This window comes from Cornus florida, unplaced genomic scaffold (assembly GCF_030987335.1).
Source record: "Cornus florida cultivar Cherokee Brave unplaced genomic scaffold, ASM3098733v1 CherokeeBrave_3.0.0_Hap2_Chr07, whole genome shotgun sequence".
Taxonomy (NCBI): domain Eukaryota; kingdom Viridiplantae; phylum Streptophyta; class Magnoliopsida; order Cornales; family Cornaceae; genus Cornus; species Cornus florida.
In genome coordinates, this window is record NW_026775577.1 from 79,731,726 (window position 1) to 79,751,858 (window position 20,133).

At 36.3% G+C, this 20,133-nt stretch overlaps 1 protein-coding gene and 1 non-coding gene across 2 annotated transcripts in view; both read right to left on the bottom strand.

The window, feature by feature from the left end:
- Positions 1-20,133, bottom strand: part of LOC132267333 (callose synthase 5) — a 62,724-nt gene that overhangs the window by 1,456 nt on the left and 41,135 nt on the right. The window contains exons 19-37 of the mRNA XM_059768480.1: positions 15,731-15,853; positions 15,540-15,631; positions 15,363-15,450; positions 15,126-15,286; positions 10,738-10,861; positions 10,526-10,620; positions 10,302-10,416; positions 10,041-10,192; positions 6,619-6,728; positions 6,377-6,502; positions 5,933-6,001; positions 4,067-4,256; positions 3,834-3,945; positions 3,629-3,748; positions 3,430-3,545; positions 3,254-3,337; positions 2,655-2,767; positions 2,346-2,575; positions 198-995 (exon numbers count right to left, since the gene is read on the bottom strand). Coding sequence (XP_059624463.1) covers positions 198-995; positions 2,346-2,575; positions 2,655-2,767; positions 3,254-3,337; positions 3,430-3,545; positions 3,629-3,748; positions 3,834-3,945; positions 4,067-4,256; positions 5,933-6,001; positions 6,377-6,502; positions 6,619-6,728; positions 10,041-10,192; positions 10,302-10,416; positions 10,526-10,620; positions 10,738-10,861; positions 15,126-15,286; positions 15,363-15,450; positions 15,540-15,631; positions 15,731-15,853 — 3,018 coding nt within the window. The remainder of the gene's footprint in view (positions 1-197; positions 996-2,345; positions 2,576-2,654; positions 2,768-3,253; positions 3,338-3,429; positions 3,546-3,628; positions 3,749-3,833; positions 3,946-4,066; positions 4,257-5,932; positions 6,002-6,376; positions 6,503-6,618; positions 6,729-10,040; positions 10,193-10,301; positions 10,417-10,525; positions 10,621-10,737; positions 10,862-15,125; positions 15,287-15,362; positions 15,451-15,539; positions 15,632-15,730; positions 15,854-20,133) is intronic.
- On the bottom strand, positions 5,911-6,004 carry LOC132268046 (small nucleolar RNA J33). The gene has a single exon (XR_009469188.1). It is a non-coding gene; the product is annotated as a small nucleolar RNA J33 (small nucleolar RNA).

Sequence of the window (20,133 nt, forward strand, 5' to 3'; positions counted from 1 at the left end):
TTTCCGAATGAGATTCCAAAACTTCAAAACCATGCTTGAAATACAGATATAGAAGGACTAAAGGTTTATATGTATGGTAATGAAAAAAATGGCACTTCAAAATGTCTAAAAGTTAATATAAGACTCAACAGGTTATACACAGAATCAGAAAGGAAATGCAATAAACGAAATGTCAGAGACACGGCTCATTTACTCACCATGATGCTTTTGTTGCCTTTTGACAGATGTAGATGATACACAATTCCATACTGGTAGAGAAAGAAGCGCAGGGAAAGAAGAATTTCACAGAGCCGCCCAAAAAACCCAGTATACTGCAGGTGCTCCTGTTCCTCCTCCCACCAAGACTCCCAGCTTTTGGCTGCAGGCACGCCGATACCACCCCGGCTGCTAATCCACTTTGTCCAATCCTCCCAGTCTTCCACTATCTTCTGCCACTCGAATCCGGAAGGATTGAAAAGGAAAGGAGCAAACAGCCAAGAACCTACTAGGAACCACATTGAGGCAGCCATGAGCAAGTAAGAAATAGTATCAGGAGCAGCCGAAGTATAAATTTGATAAGCTATAAGTAATATCATTATCTCCAGTGCTTTCACAAAATGGCTCCTCGAGTACATCCTGTAGTTCTCTGCAAACTTTTCATGTCGGACAACAAAACCACGCCCAGTGGCTCTGTATTTAGCCCCACCATGCAACACAGTGCGCCCAAAATAATGGACCTTTGTCCCAAGAGAGAAAGTGAAGAAGACAGCTGCTAGCTGGAGCTGCATAATTATTAAGTCACCTAACGCAGTTCTGAATCCTCTCTCTAGTCCAATCTCCATAACCATGGGCAAGGTCATTAAAATACCAACTTGAACAAGGGACTGCGAAGCCATGACTGCTTTCAGAGGATCATCTCCCCTAGACCGTGCATATTTAACAATTGCCTTCTCCAATCCACTTAATGAAAGGTAGAGTCTGCCATATAGGAATGCATAAACAGTCAACACAATCATCTGCAAATTATCAAGAAAAAGTTTGTGTTATCTGAAATTTTCGATGAAATAGATCTATGAATCAGAATGTATATGAGAAGCTTAAGAACACAACTCAACAGAAAATAAACCCACTGTGGCTCTTGAAAATATATACCTTCCATGAATGTTGTAATGTTAACTAGAAGGTGACGAATCCTGTTACACTCAACTTTGTAGCAGGTTTTCCTAGACGTTGGATTTTCTTAGTCAAAGAAAATTTACATTCTCGGAGTGGAGACTACACTATAACAAAGGATTTTAAACTTTTAACGAAAATATAACTTTTCCATTAAAAATTTAATTAAAGGCTTCATTGAATTGAGTTATGTTGACTTATGTACCTTTTTAAGACCTTTAAAACAATAAAGTGATCAAATGTAAAGAGGCAGTTATTTGTCTTCGTACAAATGCCCTATAAAGGAATCTGTAAGGTTCTTAAATGCCCTTTTGAGGCAATATTTGACAAATGAAACATAAGATAGTAGACGAAAAAACATGCTGCCAATGTACTAGCAACATATGTATATTGGATGTCAAAGCATGTAAGGTGCTTGACATAATATCTAAAGAGGTTCAACAGTTTTTGGAGAAGAATAACAAAGCAATCTTCCAATTCTTCAAATTATTAGTTTCTTTCCATTTGTTTTCTTTACCAGATAGATTATTGTTAAAGGAATTAAAAATTAAAGTTACACCCTCTCTAACAACTTAAACTTTAGAGTAGATGGTTGTTAGCATAATATGTGAGCAAGCAAGGTCCTATGTTCAAACCTCACCGTCACCCTGATAATTAAAATTGAAACATGTGTTGGACCAAAAGAAGGTCACACATGAGGGGGCGTGTTGAAGGATTTAAATATTAAAGTTACACCCTCTCTAATAGCTCTAGCTTTTAGAGTAGATGGTATTTAACAAGTATAATACAATCAACTAAGGGAAATAGAATGAACATTCTCAGATTTAAATGGTCAACACTAGATTATATTATACAGAAAAGAGGCCGTTATTAATCTTCAGTCTGATGTGCCAGCTTAATCCCCAGTATTTATTTAAATTATTTTGCATTGCTTCTCTGTTGTGTAAGAGTTCTACAACTAGTTTCGACTGTATATGTACCTCTAAAATCAGCAGCATATTTAGTGGTGACACATGTGCATCCACCACATAAAAATGTTTATCCCAAGAGATGAGATCTTGCTACCTCGTTGTTTGTAATATATTTGAGCACTTCAGTTTGTTTTCTACGCTCTAACCGACTTCAAATCAGCTTGGCAATAACGTTATTAATTTTTCTTTTTAGCAGGTGATCCGCATGTGAAAAGGAATTACCACTGAGCTGACATAAAAGCCAGTAGTTGTAAAATAACATGACAGCATACGGAAGAAGTCAAAACGATGGCCTAAGCGGTAGATATCCCGACTCAGCGTTTGCTCCCCATTACCACAGGCTACTTTTGCTTCGAAAAGTGAGATCTGGTTTAGGCCAACATCTCGTCCCTTCCCGACTTGGACATACTCATGATGAGTGATATTCCCGCGCCTTAGTGTTGAATTAAAACCTGTAAAGGCAAAATGTATAAACAAGGCACAAACAAATTGAATGCCATTCCGAAGAAAGTAGAAGATTTAAAAATCTACCAGCAAAGATATCCTCGCTTAGGTTGATGACCCGAGAAGCTTTGCTGATGCCACCTCGGGTAATGTGGAAAATTCTATCAAACACATCTGGATGCCCATAATGGAATCGGACCCTGTAATTAATTTCATGTTGCAAGTTAAAAGCACAGCAATTTAAATGATTTTCATAAAAATAAAAAAAAATAAAGGAGAAGAAGAAATAAGTCCTCGCCCTATAAAGCACTAAACAAAAATAATCTTTCCTTGAAACTGACTATATAAATATGTCAATTTTTTTATTAAAAAAAAAAAAAAAAAAAAAAAAAACAGTACTATCGCATAGAGGTAGAGAGTTGATTCTTTTATATAATGGATCCTTTGTTTTTGTTTTTACATTTTTCTTTTTTGAACTGAAAACTTTTATGGTGGTAAACTAAAATGATTCTGCACATCAACAATCAGGCTTCTTCAAAAAATGCTATCATTGTTATATAGTCTTACTAATAATTTATGGCTGGTGGCATCAATGATTATCTCCTTTCCAAGATAAAAAATAAAAAAAATGGTAATCATTTTCAATAACATTTCGAAAAATTTACTGATCAAAGTACTAAACATACTTTAAAGGTCTTGCAAGAACTCTTTGACCTAAGGTGACAAAGCTCGTTTCTTGATTTGACATGAACCAAGCCAGAGAAGAAACACTGCAATGCAGCATAATAACATATCAGATATAATTAATAAATTAATGTCACTAATCAACTGACAATGCGAAAAAAGAAAATGACCACCCAACCTTCCAGTAAAGATATGTTCACGAACACCCAGAATTGAAGGCGGACGCACACCATGGTCCTCATTAAATTCTTCTAGTAGATTGCGCATTTTGAAAGCTTCTTCCAAGTAATTGTCCTACCACAAAAATTGGGATAGTGAATAATTATAACTGGCAGAAGAAATCATTACAATTCAAACTTCTGGGAGGCCAGGGTTACCTGGTTCATGTCAATGGTCTGAAGAGCTTCTCCTCGAGTAAAAACTATAGCATGATTCTGATTTTCAGGCTTTCCTTCTCCTATCTTCACTGCACCAGGCAATTTTATGCGGTAGATTTCCTTCAGAGATAAGGACAGGCTATGAGGCTTTAAGTTGCAATAAATTGAGATGATTGTCTTGTTCAAAGTTAAAAATGATAAGTACCTGATCGCGGTTATCAACAGCTTTGACCAATACAGAATAATACACCTTGTGTGCTTTTCCACCATTCCTTTCTTCAACCTCATCAATATATGCTACACGAAGAGATGGATTACTGCACGGGAAACACCATGAATCAAATTAGCAGGTAAAATGAATTTGTCAAGAAAACAAATAACTAAATAACAATTACAACATATGAGAACCCTTTTCACTTTATTGGATGGAAAACATACTTGACCATCAGATTCAAAATGTCGGTTGCACGTCGATCGCCACTTCGCTTCATGTTCCCATAAATCTGACAGGTAGCTACGTATGTGAATTTCATGTCAGCTACAGCCTCTAATTGTGCATATAAGGATCTCTGACTTCTCTTGTCTTCCTCAGATGGAACTGTGATGGCTTTGTAGCCTTCTAGTATCTCTGCTCAGTTTACATCTAGAGTAAGAAGCCATTACATTACCTCTAAAAGGTTAATTCACTAACCAATCGACACTAAGCTGCATCTCCAGAAAACAGTATGAAATACATTATAAAAATACAAAAGCAAAAGGAAGAAGCCTCAGGTCTGAAGGCTCCAAAAGCATAAGCCTGCGCCTATGAAGCACGGATACTTCTACAAAGGGACGTATCAATTTAATATCCGTGTTGCATACCAACACTACTATACTTCCTAAAAGTATTCATAATTCGAAAATAGTATCTTTATTTCTGACATGTATCTATACTTCGGCCATGTAATACTTCGAAACACAGATGTAACAAATCTTGAACATTAAATATAACTTTTTCAAGTATAATATCATAGTATAATTGAAAAACAAAAAAAGATTAAAATTTCTTCAGCAATAAGTGTTGAGAAATATATATCATGACTAATTTAGTCTAAAATTTACCAATATCAACTCTAAACTTTGCTTGCCATTTTTTAAGGACATGTTAGTAATAATATATATAATATGACAAACAATTATTATTTTTAAACTCATATATAGAAATATATGTTTTTAACTTTTATATATCTCTCTGCATTTAATACAATATATATTGAAATGTCCTTATTGTATTTGTATCATATATTTTAAGAAATTCTCATATCGCCATATCCGTATTGTATTGTGTCCATATCCCGTGTCCTTGTCTGTGTACATGCTTCATAGGCCTGCACATTTTATGCTTCTCTAAATATCAAAAGTTAGAGGCATTTAGCTAAGAGCTACAAAGCAACAAATAAGATTAGCTTTCTGTTTTACATCCTCATACTCTTTTGAATTCCTAATCCATGAAATATGGTTATGTTTCATAAAACTGGAAATCTTAGAGCTAAATTTTAAGTGCTGAAGTTTTTAAGAGGTAATTTTAAATTGAGAATTTATTATATTTCATTATTTTTTGGATTTTAAGTCTTCAGCATTCAATAATAGGTGAACTCACTGTCAATTAAAATTTATACCCTATTTTCAGTGGCGCTTATTTTTTAAAGTGACATTGCAATTGCATTATCAAAACGCACTTAATTGGATAAGCACTTGATCTATTCAGAATAAAGTGTTGAATTGGGTTACAAAACAGCACCTAAGTTACATGACATGCTTCTCCTTTGGTCAGCAAACGAAGAGAATTTGTGGTTGTCAAAGCCAGAGAGAATAGTACTCTATGATATTACCATAATAAAAATATCTATTGCTTTGAATTCTCATAAAAACCCTAGTCTGCCCTGAACATAATAGTCATCAGTTTTCAATTTTTTTTTATCACAAGATCCTGAATTCTGTTCATTTCAATAACCAATTTACTTGGGATTCATGGTGGAATCTTTTAACTCTACTTTCTAACTCCACCTTTTACTAAATATATTTGATTTATGAAAACTGCGAAATTGATTAGGGCTGTACTGAACAACAGATATACTTCATCTTATCTGAATCTTTTATAGCGTTGTTCATATTTCTTAAGGCGCTCATCTCATCCTTCAAACCATTTATACACAAAAAGCATGCTCAACAGGCTTAACTTGCAACGTGATTAAGATCCCTATCTCATAGAGAAAACATTGAAATATTGTCAAAATGCTGTGCAAAAAAATATCTTCATCTTACCACTTTCAGAAGCCATGTCAAGAAAAGCCTGGAGCTTCAAAGCCCTTCGGTAGTACATCATCCCTCTCACTGCATTACGAACATCAATTAGTAATGGGCAAAACGTGATTGGTGTTAGACTACCAATTGCTCCAAAAGCTTAAACTGTTAGAGAACAGGTCAACAATGTATATCAAGCTCCAACACCCTCAGTCATGTGCAACCCATCTTGCATGTGGCGAGGCAAACAAATCAAACCAAGATATATCATAACAAGTGCATATTTGCGCACCAACTGGGGAACGAATAGAGACTTGAACCAAGGCCTCCCAAAACAAAAGCTCTGATACCATGTTAGACTACCAATTGCTCCAAGCGCTTAAGCTGTTAGAGAACGGGTCCAACAGTGTATATCAAGCTCGAACAATAGGAATATTTAAGGGGGGGGAAAAGTGTGTCAGGCACCTGTTCTGCAGAGAGTCTGTCCTCTTAAGGAGACCCAATGACGTAGTTGTAAGATGTTCTCGTCATTTTCCCAAACCTCACTCTCTTTCTTACAGTTGAGTCGCTCCATGAAGTTATTCCATTCATCTAAAATGTCACAGAATAGTTTCCATATCAGCTACATAAATTAGATTGAAACCACATAAAACAGAAGTACCATGTAAACAGGAACTGTTAGTATGGATGTTTATGAACTTTGAAACCTGGGAAGATCTTCTGCAGATAATATATGATTGATACACCATCTTCATTCTCAACTTCAAGGTCACTTTTAGAATAGACAGTCTCCTCGCTATAGTATGGAGTCAAGACACTGCCAATGCCATGTAATAAATAATCATGTGACAATTGAAAACTTACAACAGCTTAATGAATTCATGAGAGTGTAAAATATCTGACAATTATTTTTGTTGTCTTAATAGGAAATATAGTTACATAAAGTTTCTCAAGTTGTTTATGGTGGCAATTAATATCGAAAATAATAAAATAAAAATTAATGCTCCCATTTATTGATGGTGACAACAAATAATAGTACATCAAATGTTCTTGATTGAGTCAGATCATTCACTTGGAAGCTCACAAATTCTTACGTTTCATAAAATATCTAATGCGTACAATATACACTAGAAAATTTTTAAAAATGGCCAAAAAATTGAGCTCAAGTTACTTCAGTGAGCATAAGGCATTTGGTGGACAGGATGACCTACAACTGCTTTCTCTAAATCAATTTAACCTTGATAGATCACCAATTGCTCCAAAAGCTTCAGGCTATAGATAGGGTGTAACTTTAACATTTATATCTTGTAACACGCACCCTCACATGTGGGCTCTTTTTATCCAACATGTTTCAATTTTAAATATCAAGGTGATGGTGAAACTTGAACTCAAGATCTTTTGAGTCTAATACTACGACAACCACCATCTACTTACTCTTTTAGGGTAGATTTTTTTTTTTTTGATAAGTACTCTTTTAGGGTAGATGACTTGGACCCAAGACCTCCTGGAACCAAAGCTGGACAACTGATTGCTCCAAAACCTTAAGCTATAACAGAGGGTTTGCTTTAATAGTTATATCCTATAACAAACCCCACAAAATATACGTTAGCATATATGATAGCCACGATTTATGGAATGACTTACCATAATAGCAGAGATTTGATTATGCATATGTTAGTATATATGACAGCTTATGAAATGACTTACCATATTAGCAAAAATTTGGGTATGCTATAGAATATGCCATAGAATATGCTTTAGAATATGCTGTGATTTGATTTAAATTTGATTTAGTTTCATTTCTTGTAATATGAGCATGTGCTCTCTTTATCTATAAATACTAGAGCTATGAATGAGTGATTCATCTCATTCAAGCCTTTACACAATTCTCTCCTTCTTCTTATGATAGCAGTATCAGAGCCTGATCCAGCCGGAAATGTGGCCAACAAAGACGTTGGGCCCCGGGGGGGGGGGGGGGGGGGGGGGATTGTGGCAACCTTGTTAGCGGGTGTGTGTGAGCTTGTGCAGGTGGCACCAGTAAGCTACCATACTAGGCGAGCTACAGGTGCACAATCCCACATTGCCTGGGTAGGGATGGGGCAAATGCTATATGTAAATTCAACACCCTTATATGACACAACGTGTTTTAAAGCCGTAATGGCCGTGAACCCACTAAAACTCCAGAGTTAAGCGTGCTTAACCTGGAGTGTACCAGGATGGGTGACCCCTGAGAAGTCTTTGGTCTGAGGCAGCCAAAAGCGGATAATATTGTGTTTGGCTAGGGTGAGGGTTGTCACTATTGAGAAAGGCATTCTTCACATCTAAATGAAATAGAGGCCAAGATCGAATCGCAATAACGGAAAATAATACACGAATGGTATTCATCTTGGCAACAGGGGCAAAAGTCTCCTGATAATCTATGCCATAAGTCTGAGCATAACCCTTGGCAACCAACCGGGCCTTGTAACGAGCAACTGACCCATCTGGATTATGTTTAACTGTAAACACCTAACGACAACCCACAAACTTTCGTCCAATAGGAAGCAGAACCATGTCCCAAGTCTAATTTTTCTCAAGTGCTTGTAGTTCTTCTGTCATAGCATCACACCATTGAGGTTGTGCTATTGTATCTGCAACACTAGAAGGAAGAGGAACCAAGGCAACAGAAACAAGAAAACTCCGATAGGAGGGTGAGAGGGCACAATTAGAAACAAAATTAGAAATAGGGTATGTACAAGAACGTTTACCTTTTCGAAGAGCAATGGGGCGATCATCAAGCGAAACAATAGCTTGAGAAGGCGGAGATGGTCATACCTTGTTTTTACGTCAGGCAGTAAGACAGTTGCTCTCATTGTGTATGTAAATGATATTGTTCTTACCGGAGATGATACTACTGGAATTGCTGAGGTTAAGAGCTATCTTGGCTATCTTGGTCCCCTACGGTACTTCTTGGGCATTGAGGTGGCTCGCTCCAAGGCTGGCATTTTCCTCTCGCAACGCAAGTATGCTCTTGACTTACTTTCTGCTTCTGGTCAGCTTAGCGCTCATCCTGCTGATACTCCGATTGAGCAAAATCATCAGTTAGCTGATTCCAAAGGGGAGTTATTGTTAGATGTTGGTCAGTATCAACGACTTGTGGGAAAGCTCATCTATTTATCCATGAATCGACCTGACATTGCTTATGCCGTGAGTATCGTGAGTCAATTCATGCACTCTCCTCGTACCCCTCACCTTAATACAGCTATTTAGATCCTTCGCTACTTAAAAGGGTGTCCGGGCCGTGGTATTTTGTTTGCCAATCATGGTCACTTACGTACTAAGGCTTGGACAGATGTTGATTATGCAGGAACGATTTCAGATAGGAGGTCAACTTCGGGTTATTGTACCACTATTGGTGGTAACTTGGTTACTTGGCGCAATAAGAAGCAGGATGTTATCTCTCGATCTAGTGCAAAGGTAGAGGATAGGGCTATAGCTCTTAGGGTATATGAGTAGCTATGGCTGAAAACCTTGATGACAAACTTGTGCCTTCCAGTGTCGCTTTCATTCTCACTCTATTGTGACAACAAGTCTGCCATTAGCATAGCAGCAAATCCCGTTCAGCGTGACAGGACTAAGCATATAGAGGTGGATCATCACTTCATTCGAGAGAAGATCATCTCTGGTCAAATTTGCACTCCATTTGTCACAAGCTCTCAGCAGCTTGCAGACATTCTTACAAAGGGCGTCAACAAGATTGTGTCTGAGAATGCATTGTCCAAGTTGGGCGTTTCAGATATCCACGCACCAACTTGAAGGGGAGTGTTAGTATATATGATGGCCACAATTTATGGAATGACTAATCATAATAGCAGAGATTTGATTATGCATATGTTAGCATATATGATAGCCACGATTTATGGAATGACTTACCATATTAGTAGAGATTTAATTATGCTATAGAATATGCTTTAGAATATGATGTGATTTGATTTAGTTTTCTTTCTTAAAATATGAGCATGTGCTCTTTTTATCTATAAATACTAGAGCTGTGAATGAGTGATTCATCTCATTCAAGCATTTACACAATTCTCTCCTTCTTTTTATATTTCTACTATATATCATATGCTTAAGGAAATATGAGCTCTACCTGAATGAAAGCATTTTGCGAACTCGAGGAGCATTTGGCATGTCCATGAACAATGAATTTGTAAAGAATGACATCCTTCGGCGAGCTTCAAGGTTTGTTGGCACATCATCGGCAGATTCTTTTACAGTCAAAAGAAGATACAGACGTCTTATCTATATTATTATCAAGGAAATTAACATATTATTTCTTGCAAGAAACCAAGGGTTTAATACATAAACATGCATATATATCTATATATATATATATGCCAGGCATAAGTACCTGTTCTTCCCATTGTGCTGTAACCAAGGGGAACACGATAGCAGGTTTTGAGTCAGTGCCAGCAAAAAGTTGCCTTCCAGAATCCTTGCTACTATGGCCCAGTTCTACCACTTCACTAAAAAATTCAATCAAAAAACTCATTATATGGTCGTAATGGTGAAAAACATTAAGCTTTTAGAAAGAAAAAAAAATAATTTCCATATAATGCTAGAAAAGTCACCAACCGGATCTCATTTTCCATCATGTCACGGGTGATTACTTCTAACATGTCTTGCAGCAACAAAACCACACGATCTCGCTTGGATGAATCAGCATTTTTCTGCAATATGCAATGAAGTTTAAGTTTCTAAAACATGAAAAAGAAGTATGTCATAACTAAGCCATATTGCAGATATGAATGATTATTCTTTGCAAATGACCCGTGCAAATGACCCACCAGTATATCCACAAGCTCCACAAATTTCTCGCACAGAGTAGGTAAAGGACCCATTTTGAAATTTGCAAGAAAAGTATGCTTTGAAATGTTGCTTTCAACTTCTTTAATAATGATGCCAATTATCCTGTTTCATAGAAAACTAGACCACTTAGATTGCAGTACTGATGGTGATAATATTAGACTCAAGAACATCAATTTCATCATAGTTTTTAAGTTTCTCTTACAGTCTAAATTGATTGTTGAAATAAAAATAAAAAAATAGAAGAAAAAAGAAGCAGAAAAAGAATACAGTCCTCTAGTTCTAATCAGTGCTCCATTGAATGAAAATATTGAATTATATGCAATTTGAGCATCATATTTTTTGTATAGAGGACTGTTGACCACCATCTTCTCTAAAAGAAGCTTTTAGAGAAGATGGTGGTTAACATGGTATCAAAGCAGGCAAGGTCCTGATACAATTGTCAATACAAGCAACTTGACCAGGAAAATATATGGATTGCAGAGTAAGAGAAACACATATAAGCTAGTGGAAAATTTTGTATAGTAACCAAGTTTTGAGTCCACAGCTCCGCATCACTTCACTTTGTGAATCGAACTGAACATACCAATACTTGCTACAGTAACAGCAGAATTTAAAAAATATAGGTCTGAAGGGATCAAGACTTCAATCGACACCTACTATACTAACTTCAATCAATCGACCTATCAATTGAAGCATTCTGGATTTTAAAATAGTTTTCTACAAAAATCTGGATCGATTGATGCTACGGTCAATGCTCCCAGGATTTCAACCCTGCAGTTCGGACATCAACCAATCGATCATTCATTGCATCGACAGTCTTTAGACAATGTTCAATCGATCTACCTATTGATCCACATCTACTATTTTTCACCAAAAAAACAATTTTGAAAGATGTTGAAATCCTTTACTTTTGAAAAGAAATATTTCAAAAACATGTTTGAAACAAAACTTTGGGCCTCTCCAAGATCAATCTAGGTCAATTAAGATCTTTCTAAGGTCAATTTACTTGTGCCTTAGATATATGATTGATGATGCGAAATTTGTACCATGTTCTTCGAAAATCTTTGTCTGCATTTGTCTTCAATGGTTGTAATCGTATGATTCAAGACACTTTGACACATTACAAATCAAGTTTTGAATAGGAAATTGCCAAGACATGATTCATATACCTATCACACCTTGATGTGCACTAAAAGTAGTACATTTGTGTACTGAAAGTGGTACGTAAGTAAACTAAAAGTGGTAAAAAAAAATAGTGGTACATCTTTAGAAAAAAACCGAGCGGTTGATTTTGAAATGTACCAGTTGGTTTTCTCATGCTGTAGAAGTGGTATGCTAGTGAACAAAAAGTGGTGCCTACACTAAAAGTGCACCATCTTGAAGCAAAACCAAATGGTTGGCTTTTAAAATGCAGCGGCTGAATGAAGATAGTAAAGCTCTTGTAACAAATTTGTTAAAACATGTATATAAATAGCTCCAAAGATGTTCTCACTTGTAAATATACAGATGAATACCACCAAGGTCCTCACTAGAAGTTGTATGCATGCATATATAAATATATATAGATGCACATACCACAACAGATACTCCACTTCAGCAGCAGATGTCCTTACTAATAATATCAACAGGGTCTCTCTCTCTCTGTAGATATATATTTCTTTATATATAGCTAACTAGTTTGGCTTTTGGGTTACAGGATGCAGAGGTCCATAAAAAATTAGAGAGAAAGAAAAGGGTGAATAGAGAAACTAGGAAGTTAGGAGGAGGCATTGTAGCCCTTGGAAAAAAAGTGTGCAGCAAAATATGGTAGTCTGGAAAGTTGGTTGGATTTTTTAATAATTGAATGGATGTTGGGCTTTTGGTAAATATGGACCCAAAGCTTGGTTACTCTAAATTTTCCGTAAACTATTTCAGAAGCATAAGGTCTGTCTAAGGGGAAAAAAAAAGCTATTATTAGAAGGATAGAAATGTAAGGTTAGCAATGCAACTCAGGAGGGTTGCGCAAGTTGAGGGGTCAACTCAGGCTCAGCCTAAGGAATAAAACCTTCAACCTAAAACCAGCACAACCCGATCTTCAACCCACCTTCAATTTGGACTGAGTTTCAAAATTTGGATTGATATTGGGTTAGTCTCATTTTGTTTATTCCTACTCATAAAATTTTGAAAAAACTGAATGTAATTATATAACAAATTCTCATGAAACTAATTTTTCTAAAGTATTAATACACAATTAATTAATAATTAAAGAAAATGAACTAAAAGAAAAAAAGGTTGATCCAAGTATATATATTAAAATTATATAGATAGTCAAAAGTCAGGTTAAATTAAATTTGGGGATGATCTTTATTCTAAACTAGGCAAAAAAAGATGGGGAGAATAATATATATAAACTTGCTAAACTAAGGGAGAAGAAAACCAGAGATTTTACCCATATTAAATGCTTTAAGAGCAAAGATTCAAGGGTTTTAGTAAAAGATGATGAAATAAAAGAAAGATGAAAAAGTTATCTTGAGAAATTGTTAAATGAAACTTATCTTAAAAGTTCAGGCTTAGAAGAATATGGTACCTCTTAGAGATAACTTACTTTTCCATAAGGTTAAGAAGTGTGAGCTTAGAAATGCCTCAAGGAAGATGAAACCGGAAGGGCTTTAGGGCCCAACAGTGTTCTTATTGAGGTTTAGAAGTGTCTAAGGAAGGATGGCTTGTCTTGGTTAACAAAATAGTTTAACAAGATAATAACAACTAAGAGAATGCCTGATGAGTGGCGCAAAAGTATTTTAATACCTATATATAGAAATAAAGCGAATATACAAGTTATGATAACTATCGTGGTATTAAATTTAATGAGTCATACTATGAAACTTTAGGAGTGATTGGAGAACTAAGATGAGAAACTGCAGTGACAGAGAAGAAGAAAGATCTCCATATGGTTTTATTGATTTAGAGAAAGCCTATGATAGAGTACCTAGAGATCTAATATAGAGGATTTAGAAAAATGGAGTCACAAAGGGATATATTAACACTATAAAGGACATGTATAATGGTTTTTTACTATAGTTAGAATGACTGTAGGCTTAAATCAAGGGCCGATATTAAGCAAATACCTTTTTACCTTAGTTTTGGATGAGCTAAGAGGACACATTCAAGATAAGATCCCATGGTGTATGTTATTTGTCGTTGAAATTGTTTTAGTCAATGAAACTAGAGGAGGAGTTAATGCTAAATTGGAGGTTTTGAGGGAAGCTCTAGAATTAGAAGGGTTAACAATAAGTAGAAATGAAACTGAATATATGAATCGTAACTTTAGTAAATCTACAAATACAAAGGAGGAAGTAGTGAAGATTGAGATTGAAGAGGTACAAAAAAATGAACATTTTTGCATTTTGGGCTCAATTATTCATAATGACGCAGAAATTGAAAATTATATTGTTGAAGGATTTAAATATTAAAGTTACACCCTCTCTAATAGCTTAAGCTTTTGGAGTAGATGGTTGATAACATGGTATCAGAGCCAAAGGTCCTTAGTTCAAACCTCACCGTCACCCTGAAAATTAAAATTGAAAACACGTGTTGGACAAAAAGAAGGCAACACGTGAGGGGGTGTTTTGAAGGATTTAAATATTAAAGTTATACCTTCTCTAATATCTTAAGCTTTTGGAGTAGATGGTTGTTAACAGATACTAATCATAAAATCAAGGCATGATGGGTTAAATGGAGGAGTGCAACTATTATATTGTGTTATCAGCGTATCTCGTTAAGATTGAAAGAGAAGTTTTATAGAATAACTATTAGACCAATAGTACCTCATGGGACAGAATGTTGGGCAGCTACGAAACAAAAGTGAGTGTGGCAGAAATGCGAATGTTGAGATGGATGTGCAGTAAGACTACAAAAGATAGAATTAGAAATGATCACATTAGTGAGATGGTTGGAGTAGCACCAATTGGAGACAAAATAAAGAGAAAATCAGTTCAGATGGTTTGGACGTACACAGAAGACCTCTAAGTGCGCCAGTTAGGAAAAGTGATATAGTCCACATTGAGAGTAATATTAGGGGAAGAGGAAGATCAAAGTTAACGTGGGTAGAGTAAGGAAAGATATGATAACATATGGTTTGATTGAGGCCAGTCTTAAATACAGCAAAATGGGACAATATGATTGTTAGCAGAGATGTGGTAGCCACAAACATGTAGCCAACCCCCAAATAGCTGAGAAAAAGGCTCTGGTTCAGTTTATAACCCAAGAAAAATTGTTCAGGTAATAAAACAAGCATATTATCTTATACCATGATCGAACTATATGGGAATGACCAGTCTATGGACACAATACAACTAGATTGCTCGAGGAAAAAAGCATAAAAAAGAACCTCTTCTCAGTATCTCCAATAACCAAAGCATTCAGGACAAGTTTGAAAGATTCGTAGCATTCGATAACAGCACATTTCATATATTCATCAGCGCATATTCGCTTCCAAAGGTCAGCATCTTTTGATCGAAATTGACCCGCCATATCCAATGCAATTGGGATCTGCAAAGGTAGATGATCACGACAAAGCTAGTAAGATAAAAAATAAAAATAAAAAACTTCAGGAAACTCCACTGACCTTGCTTGCAAGCAAAAAAGGTGGCCACTGAATTAGTTTCAGACTAGGATCTGATGAATAAGGAACTAGCAACAAGTCCATTTCCCTGGAATATAAAAAAAGATTTAGTACCTACAGCCTGATAATAAAATAGGTAGGTAGCTGAAACAAAAGAAGTCAATTGAGGGGCCTTTCCTGTCACTTATGAGATCTTCTTCACGGAAACTACATATTACTTCATTCCATAATTGAGCAAATTTTGCTGCTTCACTTCTCCTGCTTGCTGTAACCTATACATGCTTAAGAATATAACGGTTACACATACGACAACAAACCCACCCACCTTAACATGTACTTAGATATAATACTGCAGAAAGACAAGATGTCACCTCAGAATAATACTTTGAAAAAGAAAATCCCCTTTTCTTAGTCTTATCAGAAGGCACTAAATGTGTGTTGAATGCACCAGGTAAAGACTGAAACCGAGACCTTAGCATGCTTAATGTTCGTATCTGTAAGAAAAGAAGTTATTATGAGAATCAACCAGCAAAACACTTAATGTCATAAAATGATTCAAAAAAAGCATGAACACTGTAAAGAAATAATGGTGGTAGATCCTCACACACCAAATCAATCCTCAGATGGCACATGAATGATTCTGGAATCCAAATTTTGACTTTAGTTTTTCCCATGTGAATAATCTCTATATATAGTTCCTTAATTCGTGTCATCGCGTACTCAATATGGAAGTCTATTGTCTAACATTTATAGGTCATTGATTCATGCACTCAATATTGAAATGTAAACTGTGTATTGTATATATAAAATACACGTAACTCCACAAATGTAGGAGGCATTCTAAGTATATTCTTGACTATTGTCTTTTGTACGGTATCAATTCCTTTGTTCACCATGACTCAGAATCCTAGCAACAAGAATGTTTCCAGTGGAACTGCCTCCCAATACGTCCAACATTCTCTTGATGTCAAATTGAACAACACAAACTATCTTTTGTAACGTGACAATTGTTGCCCCTATTGAAAGGCTATGGTCTGACGGAGTTGTTGATGGGACTTTCAAGTGTATATCGAAATGTGTTCAAAACAAAGAAATGCTAGGAATCCAGATTAATTCTGACTTTTTGGCATGGCAGCAACAAGATCAACTTATTGTGAGTTGGATTATCTCTTCTCATGTTATCAGGCATGCTGCTGGGTTGCATGCATCCCACGAACTATGGATCCACTCGGAGCGTACATTTGCTTTGCATTCCAAAAAGCGCATTATGCAATTATGTTACCAACTCCAAGTTCTCAAGAAGGGTAATGACTCCATTTCTGAATACTTCTTGAGGGCAAAAACCATTGCTGATAAGCTAGCAGCAGCTTCTAAACTAATACTTGAAGAAGACTTGATTCTCCATAGTCTACGTGGTTTGGATTCTGAAGATAGACATTTTGTGACTTCTGTCATCACTTAAGAAGAACCACTAACCTTGGTTGATTTTCAGGGGATGATGCTGCCTAGTGAGTAAATTCATCTCAATGAGATGAATAAGGCACTTGAATAGCTTATCACTCTGTAAATACAGCTATCACAAATCACTGCAACAATAGTCATGGTTATAACCAAAGAGGCTGCGGTCGTGGACCAAGAAATCAAAACCGTGGTCGTGGACGTATTTGCGAACATTTGTAGTTGGCTAGCTCATCCTCAAATCAAAAGCCAACTTGTCAGATTTGTAATTGATATGGTCATGCAGCACTTCAATGTCGTTACCGGTTTTATCATACCATTCAAGCTAAAACCAAGCCTCAAGTCAATGTTTTTCTTGCAACCACTGCAACTGTTGATATTGAGTGGTATCCAGATTCAGGTGCAACAGATCACATCATAGAATATCTTTCAAATATCTCACTCCATTCTTAGTATAATGGCCCAGAGTGTGTGAAGATTAGTGGTGGTTCAGGTTTGCAAACACATTGGTTCTTCTAATATTCTGATCTTGGCTCCAATCAAATTTTGAATGATATTCTACATGTGCCATCTATTACTCTCAACTTGTTATCTTTTTCACGCTTTACTCGTGATTATAATGTCATCTTTGAATTTCACCCGGATAATATCTTTTATAAAGAACCGAGCCAAAGATTGGAATAAAGATGTTCTTTACCGGTTAGCAATAAATTGTCAGCCAATGAATAAAGGTTGCTGTTTACAACCATCTACTCTAAAAGTTTAAGCTGTTAGAAAGGGTGCAACTTTAATATTTATACCCTTCAACACGCCCCCTCACGTGTGGCCTTCTTTTTGGTCCAACACATGTTTTTCAATTTTTAATTTTGGTGACGGTAAGGTTTGAACTCGAGACCTTTGGCTCTGACACCATGTTGACAACCATCTACTCTAAAAGCTTAAGCTGTTAGAGAGGGTGCAACTTTAATATTAACATCCTTCAACAGTTGCCATAAAGTTTTTGTCAGTGAGAAAGCAACATTAGACCAATGGCACCAAAGACTAGGCCATCCTTCACTATGAGTGGTTCTCTAGTACTTGCTCGTTCTGGAGTTCCAGTAGTCCACAAAAAATCTAGTGGAATTGTTCGGCATGCCAGTTAGGGAAGAGTCATAAATTTCCATTTCATTAATCTACTTCAATTAGTATGTAACCACTCAATCTAGTGTACTCCGACATCTGGTGTCCACCTATATAATCCTTAGATGGACATCGATTTAATGTTCATTCTGTAGATGATTACAGCAAATTTGAATGGATATTTCTAATTTTTCAGAAGGCTGATGTTATGACTGTGTTCAAGCGTTTTAAACTGGATGTGGAAAATTTGTTTGAAACAAAAATTAAACACTTTCAAAGTGACTCGGGTGGTGATTATCAAAATGTGTTATCATTCCTAAATGATTGCAGTATTGAGCACATATTATCAAGTCCACACACTCATGAACAAAATGGTGCAGCTGAACAACGTCATCAGCACACTTTTGAACCTAGACTATCTTTAATGGCACATACAACTATTCCTCAAGTTCACTGGCATCATGCTTTTGAATCGGAAGTTTTCTTAATCAATCGGCTCCCATCTTTGGCTATTAACGACATTCCTATTCGTAAGCTATTCAAGATCAACCCAGATTATTTTCTTATTTGGGATTTTGGTTCTTGCATGCTACCCGTGTTTCTCGGCTAAAAGACAACAATGCCAGGCATTGTGGGTATTAATGCCTAAATCGCTCTAATGGGAAGCTTCTCATCTCTTGTCACGTTTTCAATGAAACCGGTTTCCATTTGTAAAATCATCTTCTCCAGCACGTTCATCTGCTTCAAGCATGACAACTCAATACATAAACCCACATAATTCAACATGAGCATAGTTCATGTTTGTACATGTCTCCCACATATCCGAGCATCAAATCTTCCTACTGACCTTCCTAGACCTTTTCGAATCCATCCAATGACAACTAGATCCCAAGGTGGACTCGCCAATCTAGAGACTTATAAGCATACCAAATATCATTTGCCCACTGCTCTTCTCACTGAAAGAACAAATTATTAAACTGAACCAACTAGTTTTACCAAAGCCAACAAGTTAGCAAATTGGAGAACTGCAATGAGAGCGGAATTCAATGCACTTCTTCACAATGGCACATGGAATGTTGTTCTGCAAATGTTTTTGTTGTAAAGTATAAAACGGAAGCAAAGAGATAAATAAAACAAGTAGAACACACAGATATTACATGGTTCAACCACTAGGGCCTACATCCACAGCACAAAGAGCCCAAAGGGCTACATCACTTTTATAATACTCTCTCAATTCATACACAATACAATCGTGGAGGCTCCTTTATATAGAAGAAGAAATTAGGAGAATGGAAAGAATTAGAAAATATGAAACAAGAAGGATTTTTCTCCACTGATTCCTCTAGTAAAACCAAATCTTCAATAATAGGAAACAACATCAATTACTGAAAGATTTTCCTCCACTGATTCCTCCATTAAATCTTCAATACTCCCCCTCAAGTTGGAGCATGAATGCCCAACTTGCCATTGAGATGACGCGTAACAACAAGTGTGAATGATGAAGAGAGATGAGAGAAGGCGAAGAATAATGCTACCGAACACACCGGTAGCCTAAACAAGTCAAAAAAAATTGTCGGAGACACGACAGAGGTGAAGACAATGTTACCAAATACACTGGCAGCCCAAACAAGTCAAACAAAAATTGCCGGAGACATGGTAAAGGTGAAGACAATGCTACCGAACAAACTGGCAGTCCAAACAAGTTAATACAAACTGCTGGAGACACGGCAAAGGCAAAGAACAGTGCTACTGAACACACCGGCAGTCCAAGCAAGTCACAAATAGCGCCTAAAAACCCTTAGCAACATTTCAGATGTTAAGGGAATATCCCAAAATAGGGGTCCGAACCTAGGAAGAGAAATTAGGCTCTGACACCATGTTGTAAAGTATAAAACGGAAGCGAAGAGATAAATAAAACAAGTAGAACACACAGATATTACGTGATACAGCCACTAAGGCCTACATCCACGGCACAAAAAGCCCAAAAGGCTACATCACTTTTATAATGCTCTCTCAATTCATACACAATACAATGGTGGAGGCTCCTTTATATAGAAGAAGAAATTAGGAGAATGGAAAGAATTTGAAAATATGAAACAATGAGGATTTTTCTCCATTAATTCCTCTAGTAACACCAAATCTTCAATAATAGGAAACAACATCAATTATTGAAATATTTTCCTCCACTGATTCCTCC